Below are 26,677 nucleotides of genomic sequence, written 5' to 3' on the forward strand. Positions count from 1 at the left end.
GACAGCAGCCCCCAGAGCCCAGCCCTGCTGCTCCAACTTAGGGGGATTAAAACATTTGCAGCTGTACACAGGGAACAAGTGCAGCCCTCAGCAAGAAAAGAGGTGCTGGCAAGGCAGGATCGTGGAGGCAGAGGGACCTGTGCCAGGGTCTGGTTTGGGGGATGGCTGATGTGGGAAGCAGCACATGGACTAAGTACAAACCACTGGATGGCAGGAGGGAGAATGGGACTTTTGCTTTGGTGAATTCTAATTTGGAAGCCTTTCCCCCCCTTGTTGTAACCAGAATTGCTGCTAGTAAAGTCCAGGATAAGGAAGCAAAAAGGCCTTTGCACAGTATCCACAGGTGTTTAATTCAGCCGCCCAGTAAGATGTTCAGGGTCCCAGGCACACACCTCAGGAGAGTCCAGGTCTCTTCTTGTCCCCAGAGGTCCGGGCTGACCTGTGGCACCCAGGCAGTACAATCATGGCCAATGGGGGAATAGGGAGGGAGTGGCTGAGGGACATAAGAACAAGGGAAGGAGCCAATTGGATCCCAACAAGCCCTGAGGGAAGCCTCTGGTGTCCCCCCAACACAGGGAATGCCTCCCAGGGTCCCCACACCTTTGGTTCATGGAGTGTCTAAGTCTAACGCTATAAAAAAGAAATGAGAAGCTTGGGTGAAATCCCAGGGGAGGGCACAGAGGGTGTTTGTTGTGTAGCCTCAACTCCACGAGAGTTTGTTTCCTTCAGCAACCCTTCCACAGTTCCTGCTTGGCTCCTGCAAGGGCACCAGAGCCCCAGAGGATGCTGGTGCCCTGTATCATGGCTCCAGATAGGAAGGAAATCCTAGAATGCTTTGGGTTGGAAGGGCCATTAAAAATCCTCTATTTCCACCCCTCCTGCCCTGGTCAGGTACACCTTTCACTAGAACAAATCCTTGGAGCTAATTCCACATGCCCCCAGAGCTAATGCTTCATCTCAGAAAAAGTGTTAAATCTATCTAGGCTTTGAAAACACACTGATATCAAATCTGAATTTAAAACAATTTATGCATAGACCATAATAACATTTTAATGGGGAAAAAATACACAGTCATTTCAAGCTTGAGGAGTCTAAGTACTATGGGTTTGTATAAATGGCTGATACGTTATTTGTTTATTGGGCAATCTGCTTTTTTACATTGTTTGTCAGGCTATATAATTTTAGGTGAAAGCTTTTTAGCATGCTGCACCTGCCAGAAGAACTTTCTTAATACACAAGTTTCTGCTCCAGTGTGCATAGAAAATAGACCACTAATTGCCTTCTAACCCACTCTAGCACTGTTAACCAGAACCTGGCTGCTCTGTAAATTAGGCAACCACATTAATGGTGCTGCTGCACAAACCAGCTGAGCACTACATAGTTGATTTCATTTGAGGTTCACAAGAGATCATTTATGGTAAGAGGCTGGTTTTGGCAACAGTAGTACTCTTTTATTAAATTGTATGATTCCTAACCACAGTGGGGAACAGGAAGCAATCGCTTCATAGGACATCAGCCAAGAATGAGAGACCTGGAGTCTTTCACTGGGTTGTTTCTTGGGACAGGTTCCTTCCTTCCCTTGAGCCTTTGCCTGTATTAGTCTGCTCTGGATCTTTGGACTGCATACTACTCCAAGAGGAGGTCATCTTCTAGTTTGAGCTAGTGGTGGGACCATATGGCCCAGATGGCTGTGAGCTTTCTGGAAGCTGCTTTGCTACAAGGTGATGTCTCACTTCCTTCAGTTGCTATGATGAAAATACTCTCACGAAGGTTTCTGCAATGCCACGTGGATTTTATTGACTGTGAAAAACTGTTGTAGATGCAATATAGGAGAACTGCCTCAAATGAAAAGATCTAATGGTCTTGCCTGGCTAGAAACCCCGTGGCTGGGTGTTGCTGTGTTGTAGCTCACCAAGCGCTGTTTTAAGCGCTCATTTGCTCCTTGGCAGTGCAGACACCAACTTTGTCAGGGGTCAGTGCAGACCACCCAGAGCTTTTACTGAAACTGAAATGAGGTGACAGTACCAAGTGTCTCACAATCCCTCTGCAAGCACTCAGGGCTTGCTAAGAGCCAAGTCCAGAGGTGCCCTCCCAAGGATCAAATGCCCAGTGCATTTCTTACCAACAGGGAGAGACCGACATTCGGCTCTCCCTTAATGTACTACAAGACCAAACAGTCTCCTAAGTCACACTGAGTGTTTTCTGACTGCTGCTTTTTAAAGCCTCCTGTTATTCCCAAAGCTTGGACCAAATACTGAGTTAATGATTACTGGGTGAAGTTTCAGTGGTTATTTTGAGGGGACAACCTTTTCCAGCCTACTGGACACCTGAGGCAGGACATTTAATCAATGTCTTTGTCCCTGTCAGCTGATGCATTAAATCAGATGGTGTTCAAGTACATAAAATCATTTCAAGCATTGACAATGTTCTTTCCAGTATGCAGGTAAGGAGCAATAAAACCTACATGCATCATTCAGAGAATAAAAATCAGGTCAAGTTTTCAATTAAATGTGCCAACATATACCCATTATGTGTGTGCAGTTCATCGTCCCTTCATAAAGATATTGGTTTTTTTCCTATTCCTCTATGTAACTGTGGATTTAAATAACAGCTTTATGAACTTGAGCTGGACTTGAATTCTGAATCCCATACAAAAATAAATATATTAATACTGAACAGAAGTAGTATACAAATTAAGGAAACTGATCTATAATTAAGGAATTTAGAAATACTAGATGGAAATATAATTAAGAAGATTGGAAGAGAAAGTGAAAGAGAAAACAGATGAAAGAAAGTGGTGTAAGACAAGGCAAGGGGCAAGAAAGGCAAGCAGAGGGGTTTTGCAGATCAGTGGAAATATTCATAGCTACATGGATCCTTAATATGTCTAAATTGCAATTAAAACAGTGTATTACAAAAATATAAGCAAAGCTAAGAGATGTTACACTGTACAGAAAATGTTTAGATTATTTTATATACAGTGGAAAACAGTGGTCCTTGCCACTGAGCAAGTGAGAAATCCATATTATTTAATTTGTTCCACATACTTTTGTCTTAGTGAATTGTCTGTGAGAAAATTCTAGTTACTTTTCCTACATTTTTAAAACATGAGAGGTCCAAAAAGTTTTCAGAAGGCAGATGTTTTTCTGAAGGCAGTTTTTAGAAGGCAGATACTGAAATGATGATATGTTTTCAACTTAGAAATTATATCATTATTTCAATATTTAGAATTGAACGTGTGCTAGTGACTGAATGAGCCTGTAAGCTGTAGATGGATACATTTCTCTTCCCTTTTTGGATAAATATAAGAACTAGGCCCATTGCAGTGTATTACACAGGCAAGGAAATACAAGCAAGGAAAAGGTTCAGCTGATACCACATCTACGTGGTTTCACATAGCATTTGTGACACAGCATTTTGTCTGCTGCTCTCCTCCTCTTCCTCCCCAGGGCTCTTCTCTTATCTGCAACACGTTATAGACAAACTCAGTTAAAAGAATGCTGCGGTTGTTCTACTTTGCCTCTGTAGGTGCTCGAGTTCAAGACTTACTCACTGCTGATTTTAGAGCACCCCTGCTCAGAGGATAGAGGGATCAGTCTTCTTGTGGATTTCTTCTTAGCACTTCCCTCTGTGGAGTTTGAAAGTGTCACAGCACCTCCAGAGATTATATGGTATCAATTATGGAGGGAAGAACAAAATCTGATGCCTTGATTTCCAAATGAATTTCAATCATTGCATAATCATATAAATACCTTCTGAAATCTATGTTAGACCAAGTGTCATAAGGCTAAAAAGTCTTCCCTAGTTCTTAGTGTTGACTTGAAGTGCTCAGAAGTGCTACTGGACCTAAAAAAAAAAAAGCCTGGGCAGCACTGGAAGGGGTAAAGACTCTTCCAGAGCCCAGTTCCTGTGTTATTGGGTGTTCACAGCCAGGCTCCCCAAAAGCTTCCCCTTCTCTTGAGAGTACCTTGAGATGCTGCAGACCAGCTGCCCAGAAAAGAAAGGTGTTTGCACTGGAAATCCATTCTGGAAAATTTTACCCAAGAGATTGACCAAGGTTACATCATGTCCCTTTGGTCAGACCTGCTGGAGCACAGCCCAGGTCCCGCTTCCCACTTGGGCAGAGGGATGGTGAGAGCACAGCCTCCCTCTCTCCTGGCCTCTAGACCCATGTTTTTCACTGTGGGAAGGGAATAGACCTTCAAATGCTTTTCTCTGAAGGGTGTTCACCTTGTGTGTATTTTGCATAAATCACCTTCTTCCTCCATGCCCAGGGCTGGAGGATGGAGTGTGAGGAATACCTCCCAACTTTTCCCTGCAGGGCTCAGTGTCACAGCTGCCACATGGTGAGCTCTCGCTCAGTCCTCGTGTCCAGGCCAAGGATCTGCTTACTGTTGTCCACCCCCAAAGGACTTGGCTGCTGAGTTTTAAGATGTATCTGTGGGACCTGTGTGATGTGCAGCAGTTCAAAGTTTGATTAAATGTAGGAAGCTTTGCAAAGAGATATTGGTCTGGAGAGACACTGACGTGGGACAGCATCCCAGCAGGAATTCTAACATACTTAAATCCAGCAAATAAACACAGCAGCTAAGAAAACAGAGCAGGAAAATTCTGTGCAGTGTTGCTGTCTCCAAATGTCAGCTGTTCCTGTTCTCTACTCGCTTGGGATCATCCATACACTGTCACTTTTTCTTCCAGAGCCTTGCAAAGGAGGCAGTGACTGCACTCCCTTCCTAGTAGGCATGGGCAGCTACTGTGTGTCACAGTTTCCCAGCTTCACTTCATACCAGTCCAAACGATTATAAGGAAAGTTTCCCTGCATGTTTGGTGAAAGGCAAAGATACAGAATGGAAAATTTCAGCTCAAATGGTTGAAGTCCAGCGAAATTCCAATGGACAAACAAGAGGGGAGGACTGTGGTGAGAACTGCCAGGTGCCACTTGCCTGGCCGGGTTCTGTCTGAGCCTCAAACCTCATGTGCCCCAAAGAGCCTGGGGTCTAGGGGAAAAATATAAGCAGTCAGGGGATGTGAGGAGGAGTTCTTTCAGGCTAATGATTCTACCCTGGATTCCTCCAGCTGTAACTTTCTGGATAAATAAATAAATATACATATTGATTTTTTTTCTACTCCAATCTGGTATAATAAACATTTAGTAGAAAACAGAAAACTGTGTGGGGCAAACAACACAAAGCAGCTGTGTTTTCAGAAGGAAGGTTCACAGTATTCAAGGTAAATCCTCAGCTCTTCTTACAAGACAGTGAAAGTGTGCTTCCCTGGCGATAATGAAATAATTAATTTTGGGAAAGATGGAAAAAAATTCAAATGTGTATATTAGAAAGTGTAAAAAGAGACTACATATGTAAAAGACTTTACTATTCTCAGCTTTCCCAAGGCAAATTCCCTGTATATTTCCTGGACAAGGTCTTATTTAAAATGGTTGCGTAAACATGTCTCCCTGCAGTTCAAGCTCTCTTCTCTCACACCTGCAGTGTGAAGAAGCTGATGTGTGGTGGGAAGAGCAAACTGAACCTGCTGTGTGCCAATGCTGAATCGCTTAGAGGCCTAAAAAAGCTTCTTGCCAAAAAAAAAAAAGCTGATGAACCAGTCTTACTTTAGGGCAGGTGGAATAGTTTGTGCTCTCATTTTTATCGTTAGCTCTAAGAGGGAAAGACAGATTTGTTTTCACATGGTTATTGATTATTAACCAGCTTTGTGAAAGGTTACCTTTCTGCTAGATACAGCCATGGTGGGGGGTTAAAAATCAATCCCTGGGAAAGCTCTGTTTCCCAGTCACCTTCTCCCACTGAGGTCCCTTGCCATGGATAGAGTTTACACATGTTGGTTTGAGCATAGATGAGAGAGAAAAATAGATTATTGTGAATATGCTCCACTCATCTTCAATACTTCTTTTCTGTCTAAATGTGGATTCCATAAAAGAGTTTGTGCACTAAGAAGTCATTAAATATTATACAGACAGAGAAAATCTAACCAGATTACTTTAGGAAGTGGGACTGAACTATACTCCTTACTGCTGTATGCACACCCTTCTGCAGCTCTCTCAGGGATGCATATTTACACTTTCAGGGACAGATTTGTGTCTGCAGAGCCCAGTTCTGGGGCAAGTGGGGCCATTGGCCATTCCCATCATTCACATCGGCCTCCTCCATCATCCATTTTCTACATCAAGTGGATCATTTCCCGCTCCAGTGGGACACATCTTGCTGCTCAGAGACTTCTCCTGCGAGCCCTCAGCTGTGGAAGGACTCCACTCCAGCCAAGTATCAGGGATTGTATCCCATGTCGAGGAGGCAGGCAGGGGTGATCCCTGGGATCTGGCTCCAGCCGGGCTCGCCTCCCACAGGAACCCCAGGCTGCCGGACATCAGCACCCCCAAGACGTGGCCGAGGTCGCCAGTGCCGGGATACCCAGCGGGGCCCTTTTCCTGCACTGCGGCTCCCCACCTTGTTGTCAGAACGGCAAAGCGTGCCCTTATCGCCTGCTCACACAGGCAGAATGAAAGAGAATTAGCTCTAAATTATACGAAATTCATTTGCTTTGGAGGGTGAAGTGTTTGCTCTGTTTAGAAACGTTCGTTATAGAGAGAGGACCGCATTAAGACGCCGGGTAATGGTCCTCCCAGGAGATGAATCAATTTGCTCCGGGTTTTATGGCCTCGGGTTTGTTTGTCCGCGCCGGTTCCCCGTGGAAAACCCGGAGCAGTAAATGCTCCAGGTAACAGATCTCTGAGGAAGGGGCTGTCGGTGCTGCTCTGGGGTCGGGGCACAAGACGTCTCCGGATCAAAGGACACCCGTGCCTGCAAGAGACCCGAGTAGAGGCATCTTGGGCGCGGATGGGGGAACCACCACGAAGGGAGCTGCGCATCCCCGCTAGCTGCACACTGTCTGCGAGCCCCGCCGGGCCGTGCATCCTGCCCGGAATGCCAGGGGATGGAGGGGGCAGGTGCCGGGCGCAGGGAGCCTGAGCAGCAGCCATGGCTATCTGTAATTCCCGCTAATAAAATACTTTTTCACTATCCGCACTATAATTGGTTTACAGCCTTTTTTGTTTATTTATCCATAAGAGCTGCTGTTAAATGGCTTGGGAAAGCAATCGCTTAATGGCTCAATATTGAATCAAAGGCTCAGCGTGCTTTCTAAGAGATGGGGGACCCGCGTGAGTCCAGAGCGGAAACTCAAAGCGTAATGGACTGGGCGGGTTTATGATCCCACGGAGCAGGGCGCAGGAGCGAGGGATTGGGAACCCTCCTGCCTCGCCGCTCAGGGCGCGCATCGCCACTGGCCGAGCCGAGCCGAGCCGAGCCGGGCTGAGCCGGGCTGGGCCGAGCCGGGCCGGGCCGGGCCGGGCCTGCCGCACCCGCCCTACCCAGGGCCGAGGAAGCGCACCCCGGCGAAGGCGGTCGGGGAAGCGGCGACGGGAGGAGGCGGGCCGGGCCGATAGGAAGCGTGCCTGCGCCCGAGCAGGAGAGAGCGGCGGCCGGGCCGAGCGCAGGGAGGCAGGGAAATGATCTTTGTCCCTTTCGGTAGCTCTCCGCCTCCTCATAGCCTCGTCACCTAGTCAACCGGCACCAGCTCGGAGCGCATTATCTCCGAGGGTCAACACATTGCAGCCCAAGCCGCGGGGAAGGCTCCCAAATTTACCTCTTGGACAAACAATCCGCTGCCTATCGCTCGCTCTGGCGATAGCATTGTGGTCCCCCACCGGCCGGTGCTGGCCTTCGCACAGGGCTCCGGAGCACGGGTACCCCCGAGGGAGCGCCCTGCCCGTCCCTGGACACCCACATCCCTGGGGGAGATGCCCTCACAGCCAAAAGTGCCCTGTCGCTAAACCCCTCCAGGAGCCGAGTCTACCCAGGCACTCCGAGGGCTTTCCTCCCCGGGGCTCACTGAGGGAGCAGCAGCTTCTGTGCAAGTGAGGGAAGAGGGAAAAGATGAGTTTAAGTGCCATCCGTCGCGGAGCGCCCCGCGCATCGGCGCAGTGCCCTGAGCCCCGGCGGGCCCCGCAATCCCAGCGCCGCGGGATCCGCACCCACAGCCGGGAGCAGCACCCAGCCAGCCAGCACAAGGCCGAGGGTCCGGGGTCGGCCCGGCTGAAGAAGGCAGGAAGGAAGGAAGGAAGGGGCAGCGGGACCGGGGCCACTGCGGGTGGCTCCTGCGGCCGCGCCCCGCCCCGGAGGGCTGCGGGAGGGCTCACGTGGGGGAGCGGCGCCTATGGGGAGGCGGCGGGAGCCGGGCAGGGCGGCGGGGCCCGGCGGGGCCGCCAGCTGTCAAAGAGGCATCCCGGGCTCCGCCGGCGGGAGCAGCCTTATGTGTCCCTAAGCTGCGAAGCCCCCTTGGCCCCGCTCGCCATGAACTCCGAGGAGCAGTATTACGCCTCGGCGCAGCTCTACAAGGAGTCGTGCGCGTTTCAGAGAGCCCAAGCGCAGGACTACAACCCCAGCCCCCCCGCCTGCCTGTACATGGGCAGGCAGCAACAGACTCCCTATTCCAGCGCCTTAGGGGCTCTCGAGCAAGGCAGCCCTCCAGACATTTCACCTTACGAGGTGCCCCCCATCACTGAGGATGCCGGGGTCTCCCACCTTCATCACCATCATCACCACCACCCTCATCTTCCTCCTCCCCACCAGGACGCGCTGCCTTTCGCAGACGGGGCGGACGCGGGGGCTGTAGAGGAGCCCCGAGTGCAGGTGCCTTTCGCCTGGATGAAGTCCACCAAGTCGCACGCCTGGAAGGGACAGTGGACCGGTAAGCCGCGCCGCATCCCTCTGCCCCCCGCTTCTGTCCCACTCGGCGCTCAGTAGCTCTCCCTTGCACCGGTCCTGCTCCCACCGCTCGGATGCAATGTGGAGCGGCCCTGGAGGGTGGTTTTCCCCCTGCCAGCCTCTGCAGACCCACTGCTCTAGGGCTGCTAGTGTTGGGTTGAACGCCGGGGAGAGAGCCGGCGCTCTAGCCCCCGCCGGCGGGCTCACCGCTCCCTGCGCCTCGGCAATTATTAACGAATTATTTTTCACCAATTAACTAATTGTGGCCAAGCCGGGACGTCGTGACGCCTCCCGGGAGCAGCTCCCTCGGGCAGCGCAGCGTCCCCCGGGCGCGGTGAGCTCCGAGCGGGGGCACCTGCGAGGTGGAGCGGGCGGGGAAGCGGCGGGCAGGGCGGGCGGGTGGGGACAGCCCCGGTGCCCCGCGTCCCTGCGCCCACCGTGCGGCCGCGGAGCAGCGCCCGAGCCCTCAGGGCAGCCACCGAGACCCTCTGAGCTGCCTCTCGGCTCTCCCCTGCGCAGAGCCCATCTCCCCTCCTGGCCCCTCCATCCCTCTCCCCGGCGGGTTTTAGCCACAAATGCAACTCTCCGAGGGAAAAAAACAGGGCACGGAAAACAATGCACAAACGAAACAGAGTTGCCAGTGAGGGGGAGAAACTCTATCTAGGCAGAAAGTTCCGCTGCCCAACAATATTTCTGTCTCTGCCGGCACAATGTTATCGTGTCCTGCGCCTCCGTCACGCCTATACGGCAAATATTATATTAATGGCTTTGTTCAAATAGACAGTTGGAAAAAGGACCGGAGCGTTAAAATCTCCACGAAATAGTTTGGGAATTGCACGGGGGGCAGGCCGAGGGGGAGGGAAGGACAGGTGGCTGTCTCCAGTCTCCCTAGAGGCGCATCCGCCCACAGAGGTAGAAGAGAGTGCTGTCCCAGCCCGCGGACACGGCGGCAGGGATGGTGCCAGGGCGGAGGTGGGGAGAGGGAGAGAGAAAATCAGGTTGTTTTCCGTGAGTTTAGTGAATTTCGGGAATAATAATAATAACAGTAAGCAAAACTTTTGAACTGCACCTCTTTTTTTTCTCTTTCTCCTGTACCCGAAGAATGACAAAACCAGCAGGAAAGCGAAACTTTCCCCGTGGAAGCCTAAAATTCTTGCCTGTTGTCCCCAGCCCTCCCGGGAGGAGCGGGCAGGGGCCGTGCATTGCCCACATGGTCGGTGCGATGTGAGTGCAGGTTCCTGCCGGAGCACGCCGCAGGAGCAGAAAGGCGCACGGCGCTGTGCCGAGCGCGACAGAGCGCTGACAGCCAAACCCCGGCATTTTTTGTGCCGTGTATGTGGCAAACTGCATGACCCGGTGGTTTATTTTTCATGGAAACCCTTGGGATTCAGGTGTCCATGGAGGCTGCGGGCCTTTGCCCGGGGAGGCCGCGGCGAGCCCGGCCCGGTGCCACACGCCGTGCTCGGCCCCGGGTTCCGCCGCTCACCCCGGGCTTATCGGCCTTGTCCCGGGCCCCGACCGACCGCGGCACTCCGACAGATCTTCCCGGTAGCTCCAGTTTAGTTTAAAGTAACAGAATAAGGTGTTTTTTTCGGATACAAACTCATGCATGCATAGGTTTAGATTTACCAACATTTTTATACATGTATACACTGATTTTAATATTTATTTATACACACACATAGGTATATACACATCACTATGCAAATGTTATATGTGTATTTAAATATATATTTTAAATAGATATATAAGTTTTATACATAGGTTTACATTTACAAACAGTGTATATATAAATACAGAATCATGGGAATAGGAAGATGAGCTGTGAGAGAGTCCACGTATCTCTCTTGAAATTATTATTTCATTCTGGCTGTTTAAAGCACCGTTCCCCGCAGATGATATCACCCCAAAAACGTTCCCAGAGGGGCGCTGGCACTGGCAAAAGCGGCCCTGAGTTTCCGTGCCCACCTCGGACCCCTCTCCATGTGCCCGCCTGTACTGCCCGTGCCCCGGTGCCCACGCAGGACTGCGGCGGCCGCGCTGGGAACGGCGATCCCGCTGCCGCCGCTTTTTACGGGAACATGAAACGCAAGGTTTCATCAACGCGGCGAAATGGAACGGCAGGGCTCCAACTCCCGGCCCGACCCGGCAGCCGCACTAATTATAATGGTTATTTTTGCTTTGTTTTAGAAGGGTTTCTTTGGTGCGTTGGTTTTTTTTGGAGGGTTTTTTTTTTTTTTAGGGGTTAAATTTTTCCATTTTGCTTTGGTTTGTGTGGTGGAGTTTTTTGAGGTTTTTTTCCTTACCTTTTTTTTAAAAAATTACTTTTTAAAAATTAATTTTAACGAGAACCTGAACAATTACGGCCCTGGATCAGGGAGCCTTTCTGAGCTTTCAGTGTCACGCAAACGGTGGCACGTGTGCTTCTCCCTCGGCTCCAGAGACGGCGCTTCCCTGAAAACCTCATCCAAATCACTGCTAAAATATATTGAATTATTGCAAAATAAAATAACAGCAGCGGCGAGTGCCGCCAGCAGCACCACCTCGCTGTGCCCAGCAGGACAGCTCCCCGAGGCCTCTCCCTTATCCCGCTGGTTTCCCCCGCGCATCCTCCGCGCCTCGCTGGGGTGCTGGGACGTGGTGCCCGCAGCCCGAGGGGGCGGCCGGGCGGGCCCGGGCTGACTCTCGCTTCTCTCCAGGTGGATCCTACATGGTGGAACCGGAGGAGAACAAGCGGACGAGGACGGCGTACACGCGGGCGCAGCTGCTGGAGCTGGAGAAGGAGTTTCTCTTCAACAAGTACATCTCCAGGCCGCGGCGGGTGGAGCTGGCTGTCATGTTGAACTTGACCGAGAGGCACATCAAGATCTGGTTCCAGAACCGGCGGATGAAGTGGAAGAAAGAAGAAGACAAAAAGCGAGGGGCGGGCAACAGCAATGACCCCGAGCAGGACTGCGTTGTGTCCTCCGGGGAGCTGCAGACCAAGGAGGATCTCCAGCCGTGCCCCGCCGGGAACCTTCCCTCGGGAGCCTCCAGGGACGTTCTCGCCCCCAGCCTAGTCCCCAGAAGGCAGCAGGACTCTCGGTGAGCCGCGGGGAGCTCCACGGCCCGGGACGAGGAAAAGGATGGGACGTGGAAAAGAGCCGAGAGGTTGGGGCCAGCTTCCCTCCGCCATGCACTGCCGTCCCGTGCCGTGCCTTGCCGTGCCGTGCCGTGCCGACCCACTCGCGCCTTCCCCCGGGGAAACCGGCGCCTCCACTCCGAAGCTGGCGTTCTCTGGAGGGTGAATGGGAGATGCCCAGCTGTGACAAGGGGAGGCTCGCTGCGGGCGCTGGCGCCGGAGGAGGCCGCGGGGAGCCGCCGGGATGTTGGGGAGCTGGGCCCCGCTCCCCGGGCTGCCCGCGCCTCAGCGAGCCCTGCGGGACAGCTTCCCCCGGGGAAGGCGGGTGTCAGGCGGCCCCCGAGGGAGTGTGCCGCCCCGGGTGCACGGAGAGCTCCGGACACCGGAGGAGAAGCGAGAGCACGTTGCCTTCCTTGCCGCCCGCAGCTGCCGTCCCTCCCGTCCGTCGGTGCACAGGCGCGGACACGGGCCCGAGTATCCCGCACCATCCACGAGCTGGCACGCCGCCGTCCCCGTCCCTTCCAGTCCCCCAGGGCATCGGCTCTACCGAGGACTCTCTCAGGACTGTTACTTACTTCTTTGGAAACTGGGACATGGTTTCTTTCGTTTTCTTTTGCTTTTGGGAAAGAAAGATGGGGGAAGGAAGAAAAAAAAAAGAGAGAGGGAAAAACAATTAAAAATTAGAAAATAAAAAGCCCACGTGTCCTGCGGGCAGGATTTGTCTCCCCCGATGACCGGCACAGGTAGCCAGACCCTCCTCCAGGCCCTGCGCTGCTGCCCGCGGTGCCCCGCGGCTCCAGGGCTGCACTCGCCGCTTCCAGGGCTCAATGCAAGTCCAGGGGTGCAGCAGAAAAAGTCGCGGGTGCTCTCCGGGCGGCGAGCAGACAGCCAGATATATCCGGGGGTAGGGCTGGTTCAGGGGCATTGTCCTTTGGGAAAAAGCTCCTACCTCTCTTCCAGCTCTTTCGCAAGCTCGGACTCTGCCTTGGAGAGGAGCAACCTCTCTGCGGCATGAGCTCCTGTCCCGGAGTGGCTCTCTGCGTGGTTTGGCTCTGCAGACTCGGGGGCTTTTCCTGGGCTCTGCTTTTGGGCCGGCCCGGTGTGCGGGAGAGCTCGGCTCCTCGGGGCTGGAGCGGGACGGAGCCCGGCCGGGGCTTCCCCGAGGAAACACGGGGAGCGGAGTCCGTGCCGGCCGCCCGGGCCCAGCCTGCCTCTCCCGCTTCAGGAACAGCTTCCCCGTCCCGACAGCGGCGGGGAACAATTCACCGCCGACCTGGGAACAGAAAACACCGGTTGGAAGGAAGCAGGAGCTGTCCGGTTTGCTGTCGGTCAGGCGGCTCTGCCTTCTTTCCTCGACGGGAAGGTTCCTGCCCCGTACCCGGCAGCAGCAGCCCCTCGAGCATCCCTCGGGGACCGCCACGGGCCTTCCGGCGCCATGGGAGGAGGAAAATGAGGACAACCTGTCGCACCATGGCCAGAGGATGTTCCCAGTCCCTCGGCTGAAAGCGAGGGGGAGAGCAAATAGCTTGGCACAGCTCTTTGGGGGTTTCTCGTTTCACGTGGAACTTCTAACACTAAGGTGGAAACTTGAACTGCAGGTCTAATTTGTCTGTTGCTTTTCTTTCCTCTGGGGACATTACTGTCTGTGTGCAAACAGGACTATTTCTGGTACTTTTTCCTGCAAGTTGCCTGAGAAATTTATCATCCGAGCTTGTATATCCTTGTTCATCGAAATGCAGTCAATGGGTGAGAACTGTTACTAATCATTATATGAGCAAAATTCAAATAAAGCTGTTCTGCTTAAGAAGCAAAGCACCATATTAATTAAAGTAATATTTCTTAAACTTTTAGGGGACATGAAGCCATTTTTAAACCTCAGATCTTTTAATCCCTATTCATTAGCATTAACCTTTCACTGATAACATGAAGTGGAACAATTTCCACGTACCTTTACAATGTCTGGCACTGACATCACAATTCGGGAGCCACTAGAAAAACAGATCCAGCTGAAGAAAGGATGTCTTTCACACAAAATACCTCGATTTTATTGTAAGACTTGTTGAGCACATTGCCCTGGCTGAGCAGCATACACGGTAGCTGAAACATTGCTTGTCCTTTCTTTAATATAGTGCATTCAGGTTTGATTTTCTTTGTGCATTGCTCTGATAACAAAAAACGTGCACAATTAATGGGAATCATTTGACCACGGTGCCAAGGTGTTTTTATTAGCAGAAGCAGAATCAGAACTGCATGGTTTAGTTTTAATGAATAAAGTATTTTTCTTCTAAGAGTTGACATAGTTTGTTTTATTTGTTTAGCACTTACATAGATACATATATACATATATATATATATATATATATATATATGTACACCCTTTTTACAACTGCACCAATGTAAAAATTAACATTAACTAAATCAAGACACCTTGTAGAGCTAAAGATTCACAGTAACTTCACCTGACAGAACAGCCACAGTGCTGGGGGAAGGCAAGGCTGACATGGAGAATTATAAGGCCACTGGAGTTCTTGAGCCATGTCACCCTCACCAAAACCAGCTGTTCAGATATATCTATCTACCTAGGAGACGCCTCCCCTTATGAAATAGTTTATGATTTATTTGTAATCACCTTTAACTCTAGCATAGAATGTTCATAAAACATTCTCAAACTACTGAAGGCTGTTACCTCCTGCTCTGTGGTTGCTGCTGCCACAAACACAGCCAAAGAGAGATGCTGCAGGCTGAGAGATAAAATATTGCTCAGAAAGGCTTTGGTTCTTTGAAGGGCAACCAGGAATGGGATGCCAGCCCTGCAACCACCACCAAAGCAGGGCCTCATGGTGCCCCTCATGGTCTGTGCTCCACACAGGACAGAGGTAGCTGAGGGTGAAGTGTTGAGTTTTCAAGGCTTGTTTTGGGAGTAGAAATAAGTGCAATTGTGCTCCCTTCACTGTTTATAGCTTAGGGAGACCTGTACACATTAGCATAGACAAACCATGCAAACACACATGCACATACACAGCTTCCAAAAAACTATGACTCAGAAAGGCAATACCTTCTCTGCTTTCTTCATCCCTGGATGGGGATAAGAATGACCAGATCTTCCAGGATATTTTTTATAGCATTCAGGAAGAAGTCTAGGGAGTACAATGAAATGAAATGAAATGAAATTACATGAAATGACATGAAATGAGATGAGATTAAATGAGATGAAATGACAATGAAATGTGGAAACTCTGCAGCATCTGTGTTAGTAATGAATGCTATCTACTTTCACCTACCCACTATTCACATTCATTTAACATTTAGCATTTATCATCACTGCTCCTGTCTCACTGGCTTCCAGCACCTTTTCCAGTGTCTTTCTGTGCACTCTGCCAGCACCAATGTGCCCCAGCAGTGCTTTAACTACAAGTGCAAAGAATGGTGGAGCAAAGGAGAAGGTGCTTGGAGGAAAGGCTTCTCCTAATCTTTGCCTTTCTACACCTCCTCTCCTCCCAGCATTTACTGTTCTGGTGTGCAGCTCCTCTGTTCCCCAGCGCTTTTGGGAGCACAGCATATGCAGGAACAAATAAAATGCAGAGGAAATGAGCTGAGTGCCTCTCTCCCCAGCGTGCCTCGGGCATGAATCAGGCCTGGCCAGCCTCATTCATGCAGTAGGAAACTCAAACACGTGGTCCCCCTACTACAAGGTCTGACGCACTTGCTGCCTCATATCAGGGCTTGTTCCAGAAATCATTGCAGCACTACTGCAAGGAGGAGAGGACTTGTTCTCCTTCTGCATCAGGTGCCTTTAGGCATATTGACAGAGCTCTGGTTCCATCCACCAGGATTTGCTGGTCACAAGAGGCAGGTCCCTTTGCAAATAGGCATTCTTCACAAACAACCCAGAAATAGATTAAATGGGAAGAAACTCTGGAGATGTAGGTGAGCTGGACCAACAAGGCAAGAAGATTGCAATGACCACTGCAAAAGCAGTGCATTTGCTAAGGAGCACTGGCTAAGACAAGGTTGCTTTGTCTCACAGCACAGAACAATGGGAATAATAAGCTGCTGACAGTGGCAGCTTCATTTTCTCCCTGTTCTTTGACCCAGACCCAGTAGGAGAAAATCATCTGCCTAAAGAACCCTTGGCAGAGTGATTTAAGATTCAAAAGTAAAACGCATCCATCAGGTTCAGAAAGCAGAGGGTGCAATGGTTTGTGTCTCCACTCCCAGGGCTGGACTTGGTGGTGGATACTGGAAGAGTTGTATTCAAGAGCGATTGGTAGCACTCTGGTGCTCTGTTTGAGCATGGGCAGTGTGTGCCATTTTATATTCAGCTGTGCCTGCTTTGGGCATTCCCTGCAGACCTCAAAGCACTGAGCAGAGGCAGGCAGGGATCAGTGACTCCCCTGCTGTAAGGAGAAATCAGAACAGGGTGTGGACCTCCCCTTGCAGAGAACAGAGGGCACCCACAGCCCTCGCTGGCAGACCAAGCTGTCTCAGGACCAAGGTGGAGCCAGGGGAGCCATACCAGGTCCTGGACTGTGCAGAGACCTGTGTTTGAACACACTTCCCTGGGCCCAAACCCTTCTCCAGAGAAAAGCAAACAGTTGCCTGTGGGGAGCCTCAGCTGGGTGCGGCATCGTAGGGCTCCAGGCGTGTTTTGAACTCAAACCCTCCAGGAGAGGAGGCTGCACCTCCCTGCAGCAAGAAGTAGCAAAGCAGCCCCCTCACATTCTGGCTTTTAGCAACATTTCAGCACAGTGCCTCTGATCCACACACGTGCTTCTCCCTCCTGCCAGGATTCCAGCCAGGAGAGCTGCTCTCTCATCTGATATGCCCTCTCTCCCGCTGCTAAGCCCTTGGTGGTGAGTCAGTATTTGGCTAAGGGTGAGACTGCATGAGGTGACATTGCTCAAGATAAGGTGGCAGAATAGCAAGTCCTGTTTTGGGATTATTTTTATTTTTAGTCCATTCTGTAAGCTGAATTTTTATCCAAAAAATGAAAACTGTCATAAAAGGGGGAGGAGGGGGGAAATCCCTTTTACTTTGAAGGCATCAAATCCTTTACCCTGGAATGGATGTGATAGAACTTGTTGTTAAAGCCAGGCTGGTTCCTGGAGCTGTGATTGAAAACCTGCTCACAACATCACCCTCTGCTGCCACATCACTGCTGGTTTGTCATATTTATCCCACCTACTTCAGTGAGACAGTTTCACTCCAAACAGAAGGAGGCTCATCTGATGGCAGCTGTGCAAGACAGCATGTCGAGCTGTGCATGAGATTAGGTGGAGGTAAAGGCAGAGGAAAGGGCCATAAAATGTAGAGCTGCATGACCCTCTCACAACAAAGAAGGGACTCTTTAGGAGCACCTCTGGAGGAGCAAAAATGGAGCTGAAATTGGAACCACTGAGCTTTCTACTCTGTTCTTCTGCCCACAGTAAGATCTCTTCAGACAGGTTGTCCTTTTCTGTTCACTAAGGGCTGCATAACTGCAGATTCCACAATCTTCTCTGTTCCAGTGCATCATTACTCCCACCATGAGTGCATTTTCCTAGCAGCCAACCGATCCTACAAATTGCAGCTGTAGCCTAATAACAAGGAGAGGACAGTGCAATTCTCTTTGAAACAGCCTCCCAAGAAGCCAAAGGAAAAGTTTTGGTGAAAAGAGAATTAATTTTCCAGGCAACTTCTGGCTTGTTAGTGACTTTTTAGAGAAATTTCCAGGAGCAGATTCCCAGAGCTCAATCACAGAGGCTGGACAGGATGGGCCTACAAGGCAAGTAGAGGAATGGTGTTCCAGAGTGTGATGGAAGGCAACACTGTCAGAGGGTGGAGAGCCAGAAGGATAAGATGGCACTGACAGCAGGAGAGGTCAGAAGAGAGGCAAATGAAGGCTGAAGGAGTTGGTTTGTTATGGGGAGAAGCCAGAGGGAGGCATTAACGGAGAAGGGTGAAGAAAAAAGTAACTGATGTAATGCCAAGACCTCAACAGCTACAGGATTATGACACCAATGAGGTCATTAGCTGGGAATGCCATTTGGCTTCTGGGAAAAAGTTGTGACACAGAAACCAGGTGTTTTGTGTGTTTTACTTAGCTGTTAATTGCAGCTTGCACCTTCCTTGTAGAAGCTTAATTCCCCCTTGTAATGTGATGGAATTCTCTCACTTGTCTTCACATTCCTCCTGGCCCATACACTAAAGGAAAGTGTTGTGATTCTGGCAGAGATTTCAATTTAATGCAGTTGCTCTGCAGCAGTGTTTATTCACTGTTACATGTAGGGCTTGTTCCAGCTGTTCCTGCTTATGACAAATCGGGTACTTAGAGTCCTGCTTGCCCAGAGCTCTAAGTCAAGCTCTGTCTTGGCAAAAAATCTTACAGACCTGCCTCACAGTTCCTGTGAAAAATAATCCAAATTCATTTAGATGCAAGCACTTGAAATTGTCAGAAAATCTGCAGAGATGTGGGAGATAAAAATCCATTTAGGGTGGCAGATTTATGTCCCACTCCAGCAAAGCTCCATTTGCCCCTGTGTCTCCTTTTATCCCACCCTTTCAGCTTGGCTCTGAGGAGTGAGGTAAGGCCCACAGCAGCACTGCTCGTGGAAGGTCTGGAATATCCCACCCTCACTGGGGTGTCCCAGCTGCTGGATTACAGAGGGCTGGGAGTAGTGTTGGCTTGTTGGAAAATGTTAGTGCCCATATTTGTCCTCCAGGTGTGGTCCCCAGATGGGTCAGGGCTTCACTCTTCACTGGCTGGATCTCTAGAAACATTGGGAGAGTGTGGGGAGGGAGGCTCAGGAGAGGTTTTCACAGGCTGACATCAGGAGCTGGGAAGAGACAAGCTGACACCTGCAGGCCGTGTCTGCATGGAGGTGGGAAGGCAGATCCAGGGAGATGTGGGGTTTTAGGGGGATGGAATATAAGAAAATAGAGTGTAGAAAGTAATCTTACCCCTAAGGAGTTGCAGCTGGGCCAGTTATCAAAGATTAGGAACAGGCCTGGCTTTAACAGGCCACAGCTGTAAGCAATGAGAAGAACAGTGCTATGAAAGAGTGGGGTGGCTGGGTGAGAGGGGGATTGGGGTCAGTTGACTGCTTTGTGAAGAGGAAAGAGGCAGTGCTCTGAGAGCTGCCTAGGAGAAACACCAAGAGGGTATGGAGCTTTTGAGATAAGGAGGCAGCAGCATGGAACCCCTGCAATGAGATGGCAACATGGGTCACATCTGCAATGCCGGCCTGGCACCCTGCCTGCTGATGGGGCATGGAGTGGGTGATGCAGAAAGATGCAGCAGGAACTAAAAAGCATCCAGGGAGGGAGTAACTAAAGAGACAGTGCTTCCCCCCCATGCCATAGGGAAGGAATTGTAGCTGGGAGCCAGAAGAGTGGCAGAGAAGAGGAGAAGAGGAACAATTGGCTTTCAAGCCTTCTCTCTCCTTCAGGCATACATGGAATAAAACATAGGGCAGAAAGCAATGATACAGATGGTGGAACCATCAGGCAAGGGCAGAACTGAGAGCAGCAATGGGTGGGCAAGAGCCAGGAAGCTGTCACACCCCAGTCTGAGGGTGCAGTGGCATGTCACATTAATCAGAAGTCCCAGCACTCCCTCTCTGCCTCCTGTTTCTGCAGCAAACAGAAGCAGCTGGATGTGACAGCTCAACTCATCAATCCAACAAAATGCTCATCATCCTGCAAAAATGGAAATGAAATATCTTTAATTTTGGAAACAGCTCACTGCACACCTGCGCCTGAACAACCTTTGACACAAAGTAGGAGCTTTTGCAGGATCTGGAGGCCACAAAGAAGCAGCCAGGGAAGCAGAGGAGAGTTACCCTTGGAAACATGGATGCAGCATAACTACTAGAAGGGTTTTCTCTTCTTGCCTGAGCTTCTTTTGCAGCCTGACACATCTTTGCTGTTGGCCACCTAATTTCCCTGCTGCCACTCCAGAAGATATCCCCCTTTGCCAGGAATTTCTCCATCTCCTGCCATCCCTTAGATGGCCTCTGCTACATCCCCATACCCTTTCTGAAGCCATCACTTACCCAGTGTAGAGGGACATCCTGAAAGAAGGAGGACTAAGGGAAATTTGATGGAAGGGAGCCTTCAAAGAGGCAGAGACTGTTCCAGCTGAGGGCTTGCAAGAGGCATAAAGCCAAGAGCCAGTAAAGGAGATTTAGGCCGTGGTCCAAAGCTAACTGCAGCCAATGGGACTGATTTGAATGGGTTTTGGACTAGATTCTTGAACAGCAGCTGTAAAAGAGGATATCAGGGTATGACGAGTGTGGAGAACTGAGGATAGCAAAGTGAGGAGGAGGGATTTGTTCAGCCATTCAAATGTGGTTTATGTAGGACACGTAAAGGCTTTATTTAGTGCTACCAGAGCTCTCCAGGTGGTCCCACAGCCGTTGGCAAGTTCTGCTCCATGAGGTCGTGTTTTACATGGCAGCACTGGCTGATGTCTTGTATAGCAGTAGCAACAACTATCAGAAGAAAGGAAAAACGCTGCAGAGGGAGGCAGACAGTGGAACTGTGCCCGATGCTGCTGTGATGCCTGGTGGGAAATGGATGCTGAACCTCTTCAAACTCTTTATATCGATCCCTCGTGGTAGAAGCCCAGGGAGGGGAGGAAGAATGTGCCAAACTCCTCTCGTGAGGTCAGATGAAGACAGGAACACGGTTTGGAGGCGGAAAGGCGTTTCGCACGGCGGGAATCCCTGCGGGACCGGGAGGGGCCGGGGCCGCCGCCACAGCGCCACCTGCCGGCCCGCGCAGCTGCATTCTGCAGCCCTTCCCTCCCCTCCTGTTGGAAGTCACAGCCACGGTCCCAGACCTTCCTGATGCAATCCCAGCAGGATGCTCCCTCCCGGGAGCGTGTCTCGATCCCGTTCCAGCTCCTCAACACAGAGATGCTGCAATGAGAATATTTTGGCTGTGAGGAAGCAGGTGGCAGTTCCCTGGCAGCTCGCTACTGAAAGCCAGAGGCTCGGGTTGCCTTTGGTCAGCGTGCCAGCAGGTTGGCAGATGGGTGCTGGCAGTTCTCCTCATCCTGACGGTTCAGCTCTGCCAACTGCACAGGCACAATTCTGGGCAGTGTCTGGGCAAGAACATCAAGAATCAGTCCTGTGAGTCCAGCACAGCTGCAGCATCTACTCCAATCCTGCTCCTTTTGCCTTCTTGCTGAAGAAGCAAATGGAAAGGAGAAGATCTCCAGGGGCATTTCACTAGGAGTGTTCAAGTTTGCAGGTATCCATGTCTTCTTACAAAAAACTTGAGAAGGAATGCCTTTCTGGAATGGGCTCACACAATTTCAGTGCTGCTTAGGAATCTGAGTACACTCATAATTTTAGCATGCCTCAAGATCACTCCTCAGCACTGAACCTAGCTGTCACCAAATGCAGGTGACCTCTGTGTTACCCTCTAGAGCAGGTTGGCTGTACCTGAACCACATCCTGAAAACAGTCCATTGCTTTCCTAACTCTAAATCTCCACCCAGAGGTTTCCTGGTGGAAGAAAGCCACCAGGCAAAAGCAAAAGCTGGCCCAAGCCAGCTGCTGGCTGTGGACCACACCAGCCATTTAGTGACCCAGCTGATGGAGCTGCAAGGTCCCGTAATATTTCCTGGCACTTTTCATTTTGTTGGGACAGATGTAGGAGTTCAGCACAAACTTTGCTTTTCAAATGGGCAACTTGACTGCAGCAAGGAAGATTTCTGTCACCCAAGCTGGTTCTGGATGACTCCAGAGAATTTCCAGGGGAGTTGATCTTGGCTTTGTGAGACAAGTACTCTTCTCAAGGGGTTTGGTACTGCAGGATGCCAGAGCAGTGAGGATCTGAGAGCCAGGCTGAAAACCTCTAAACCAGGACAGAATGGTTGAATTTGAAGACCACTGCTGATTTGGGAGAAAGCAGTTGTGTGTCTTTCATAAAACAGCATGTATAGAGCGTGATGTTCAGAAAGGAAAAGCAGATTGAGTGAGGTTAAGCATTTAAGGTCAGATAAAACCACAGTGCTGATTCCTTCAGCATGAATCATCGTTTTGTGCTGACTGTGCTCCTAACACTTCATTCTGGCCCTTGCTTTTTCCTGGACAGTCAGGAAGGGACCAGTGAGTTGGGCAGGGAAGGGAGTGGCATGGTGAGAATTGGTGAGGCATCTGCCTGCAGAGGAGCAGTGGCTGCTGGGCTCTCACTCCTTCCTTCCGTGTTCTCTGTGGGCTCTGCCAGCTGCCGTGGTGCATTTACCTGTGTCCCTCTCTGTCCCTTTGCTCTGGGCCTCAGAGCCCATCCCAGACCACAGGAACCTTGTGGGGCCCAGGCCAGGTCGGGGTGAGGGGCACTGCTGCCTGCAGTAGCTGTGCCTGGGCCCTCTCTCAGTGGTACCACTGAGGGCATCCCCTGCTTCCAGGAGCCCTTGGCACTGCAGCCCCAAATTCTTTCCCTTACCATGACAGAAGCAATCTCCTTGTCTCTGAGACAGCAAAATTCCTTATTTTCTTTCTTGTGCTACACCTCAGTTTTGCTGTCTCTTGCATCAGGTGTCAGCAGCAGGGGATCTGTGTGACAGCATCTCCCAGCCCACAGCCTGTGTAGGAGCACTTTCCTACAGCAAGAGGGAAGGAGGCAGGTTTCCAGGCGTCCATGGCAGTATGCCTGGGCAGGGATGTGCATTGGAGGAGGCTGAATCTGCCCAGACTCGCGACCACCACAGATTCTAGTGGGTTGTGGCCCCTGGCCATGCCAGCCCCTGCTGGAGCAGCTGCTTTCCTTGGGCCATGAGGATGTTTTCCTGCTCCAGCTCAGGAACGTGTGCCCACAGGCGTGGAGATAACAAAGGGCACGTTTTACTGGCAGGAGCCCTCGGCAGGGACCAAGCCTCTGAGGATGGAAAACACCTTTGGAGCTGCGATAGGAGATTGGTGAGGGAGTGACTGAGAGTGAAAGAGAAGGTCCAAAGTGTTGCTCTGGCCTTGGAAGAGCAGGATGTCAGTTACTGGGAACAGAAAAAGGATCATGTTTCTGGATTGAAGTCCTCAAGGAAGAAACATGCTCCTGATAAGAGAAAGTCCCTTTTTCTTCTGAGTCACTACATTCCTGGAAATAGTTGCGCAAGATGTTTTCAGAGACCCCTTTTTCTGATCTCCAGGTTAGCTCTATCTCCACCTCTCTAGATACATAGAAGCTTCTTGATGGGGGGGAAAGAAGAGCTAAATAAATGAGCATAATTGCCAGAAAAACAGCATATACTTATGCACTTAATAGATTTGAAAAATGAGTGTTTTGGTTATTCTTCAAATAGCACATTTGTATTATAAACTTGAAAAAAGATTTCTTTGATATTATGGATAGGAAGGGATTCTCACCAATGTAAGTTCCATCTCACCTGAAATTTCACAAATAACAAAAAAAAAAAAAAATCTCTAGAACAGGTGAGGACTGGAATTCCCTAAAACATGATCAAAAGCTCGAGTTACCTTTAAAGAGACCTCAGCAGTTAACTGTTGTACAGATCTTTATATGACTTCCAACAATCTCCATGAGAGACTTGGCTCATTTTCAAACTGTGAAAAATGGAAGAAAAATCTTGGATACTTATGCCTCTTGTCTCTTGCTTGATTTAGGAGCTTCAATGCCTTTGGAGGCTCAGAAGGCCTCTTGGTATCCATGTCTTGCCCATACTGCACTCGAGGTGCTGAAAAGCAGAATGGTCATCTTAAAAATCCTGAGACCCAGCTGATTGTGGAGTGCCCTGAATCACGTACCTGGTTTCTGTTTGAGTTCTGCATCAAGATGTGCTCCAAGGACTTAATTGCAAGCAAGCCTTTGTGGAAAACCCTAACTGGTGACACTCAGGGAGGGAAGAGACCCAGCAAGTCTTGTAGCCCTAAGTGATCTTTCTTTTTGCATGGTCACACCATGGCATGGAAAAATTAGACCACAAACAGTCTCAGTTTCCTGGGCTTTGAATGCCAGCAGAGGAAGGGACAGAGCAGTGAGGAGCATCCCTTTCCCAAGAATGCAGGAGATAAGGCAGCTTTTCTCTCACAAAGGTCTTTGGGTCCAAGCAAGTTATCTGCAAGCCAGGCTGTAACTGTGGAAGGCAGCAAGACGTGTCAGGGGAACAGGACCTGACTCAAAAGCAAAACTGCATGAGCTTGCGACAGCTGCCCAAAAATACCTGGGTGACTAAGGGAAGAAGAATGCCGATAGCAGGGAAGTTCCAGGTGTTCTGTTTGGCTTGTTCTCTCCTTTTGGAATAGCACTAAAAGCAGTGGTTTTCCCCCAAAACCTGCCTGTTGCATTTGGCATCTTTCTAATTTTCTTCAGTCCAGCTCAAGTGCTAGGGATCAGCAGGCTTGGAAATGAGCTGTCAGAAATTTAAACTAAAGGAGGCTGGATTTGGACTAGAACAAATTTTTTACAATGAGAAACACTGGTATTATTACACTGCATTATTACAATGGTGAAACACTGGAACATGTTTCCCAGAAGAGGGCATGAAGGGCATGAATTGTCCAGAGATGTGGGAGATGCCCCATCCCTGGAAATATTCAAGGTCAGGTTGGATGGGGCTCTGAGCAACCTGATCCATTTGAAGATGTCCCCGCTCATTGCAGGGCAGAAGGACCTAGGTGAGTTTTAAAGGTCCCTTCCAATCCACATTATCACATGGTTCTATAAAGTACACTTAAGAAAGGTAATGATGGACTTCCCTCAGTTTGAAAAACTGAATCAAAACACCTACCTGGAACAATAGGTCAGATATTATATTAAATAGAATATCTATTATACAGATTGCATTAGATATTATCTTAGCTGAGTTAGTGTTTTAATTAGAGGAAATTAGGAGCAATGAGAAAATTATTCATGTCATTTACCAGTGGTCTGGAGTTTAATGAATGCCACAGATTGGTATCTAGAACTCTGTTTGAATGTGTAGTGAGAATCATCCATGAGTTTTCATCCTCCATTTTCCTGTACCTACTTTGAAGCAGGAGGATCCAATGGTTGTCATCCCAAAACAGGTGATACTTCAATATGGAAATACAGGTCTTGAAAGGGATTCCCAAGTCTCTAATTCCAGTCTCCTGGCAACAAACTGTTTGTTTTCAGGAATAGCTCAAATTTTTCCCGTTTCTTTGCAAGTAATTCTCTGTTGCCCTCTTTGAAGGAGGGTAAGTTTGACTTCTGAAAGTGTCAAAAACAGCTAATGGAACTGGGGGCATTGCAGAAGCTGAGTTATTGATTAGAAGAAACTGTCTGTGTTCACCTGAGTCACAGAGCATGCAGGTGAGGAGGAAGCAGCCCTTCCCCATCAGCGAGGAGAGCAGGAACATCCTGCTCCCTCAAAGAGCTGTTCTGGAGCAATGCCCAGAAGGCTGCTGAGGCTTCTGGGAGAGCTTGCTCCCATCTGTCCCCAGAGGTTTCTGACAGTGACCAGAGCTGTTTTGCTGGGGTGATTCCTAGTGTGCACCTCCTTGGCACTGGCTCTGCTGGGTCAGGCCCCCATCCCACTGCCTGTCACTCCAGGGTGGCCTTGTTCTCTTGCTGAGCTGCCCCAGCACACTTGTGTCCTGCTGGCTTTTGTTAACATTTACAGGCTGTTTGCTCCCTGGAAGGCCTCCAGTGCTGCTTCTCTGGCATCAGTTCAAGGTTTGCTTCCAGCTCTAGCTGCTCTAAACTTCAGCACACAGTTCCACACTTGTGTGGGACCGAGGGAAAGTATTTGGTCATGAATTTTGGCTATGACACAGCAGAGCTGTGTCAACAGAATTGTGAGTTCCACGATTGCCTTTTCCCTGCCAGCTGCTGATGGAGTAGCAAGGAGAAACCTATGGCCCCACACAGTCCTCTGGAGCCATGATTTCAGTCAGCCAAAGCAAAGCCCCCTCAGTTTCTATGTTAGATGGCTGGGGTATGTGCTTCTCACCCCTGCTTCATCCACAGATGGAAACAGCCTGGACAGAGTCACTTGTGTGGGAAAAATGCTGGATGGAGAATGTGTCTTGAGTTGTTGCTTACTCCTAATGTAAGATCTGTATTTCTTTTCCTTTTTATAAAGCTTCCTGTCTTCCTTCTGCAGATCCAGAGTGCTCAGCCATCAGACTGAGGAGACATGAAGTGCCCCTAAAGGATACTTTGGATCAGAGCAAGCAGACATTTGCTCTAGATGTCATCCACCTCTAAGGAGCTCACTGTTCTTCCTATCATGGGCTATGACACATGTTCTCATCTCTTGGCCCAAACTCAAAGAGCTTTCTTGAGAAACTGGTGTTTGCCTAAGAGTTAATCCAAGAGAAGGAACACCAATGGGTTTGTTAATGTACAGTGATAGGAGCAGGAAAATCTGACAAGAGAGGGAGAGCAGGGGACTTCCTTGTAACTTTGGGGCCAAACCTTCTGATTTCCTGGATTTTTCTTTTCATGGACTCCTGCTCCAGTCCCTGTCTGCCAAGCCAGCTGCAGCAGCTCTGACCTGTTGAGCCCCAGTCTGGGTTTGCTGGCTGCTGCAGCACTGCATGGAGCTCTGTGAGAATTGACAACACCCATGGGCTGCTCAGCACAACCAGCTCACCTTGACAAAGACAGCCTCTGGTTCAGTGTCATAGTTCAGCTATGGACTGATCTGGCTGCCTGTAAATATCCACTCGAATAAACAGGATGCCCAGTTTCTTCCTTTTTACACTTTATGGCACATGAGGAATGTAAAGGAAAATGGAAGCTTGATGGTTTGCTTGCTTGAGGATAGGAGAGGGAACATATATGAAATTGGAGTGTATATGATTTG

General features: G+C 50.0%; 1 protein-coding gene across 1 annotated transcript; it reads left to right on the forward strand.

Moving 5' to 3' along the window:
* The first annotated feature begins 8,239 nt into the window (after nt 1-8,239).
* On the forward strand, nt 8,240-14,131 carry PDX1 (pancreatic and duodenal homeobox 1). Its single transcript, XM_074536222.1, has 2 exons — nt 8,240-8,763; nt 11,480-14,131. The coding sequence occupies exons 1-2, from the start codon at nt 8,367-8,369 to the stop codon at nt 11,866-11,868; spliced, it is 786 nt and encodes a 261-aa protein (XP_074392323.1). The 5' UTR covers nt 8,240-8,366; the 3' UTR covers nt 11,869-14,131.
* The last annotated feature ends 12,546 nt before the right edge of the window (nt 14,132-26,677 follow it).

This window comes from Zonotrichia albicollis, chromosome 2 (assembly GCF_047830755.1).
Source record: "Zonotrichia albicollis isolate bZonAlb1 chromosome 2, bZonAlb1.hap1, whole genome shotgun sequence".
NCBI lineage: Eukaryota > Metazoa > Chordata > Aves > Passeriformes > Passerellidae > Zonotrichia > Zonotrichia albicollis.

Excerpts from the sequence above, each read along its gene's own strand:
- PDX1 (XM_074536222.1), top strand. The coding sequence starts at position 8,367 with ATGAACTCCGAGGAGCAGTATTACGCCTCGGCGCAGCTCTACAAGGAG. Across the intron at positions 8,764-11,479 it reads CTGGAAGGGACAGTGGACCG|GTGGATCCTACATGGTGGAA; the intron begins GTAAGCCGCGCC and ends GCTTCTCTCCAG.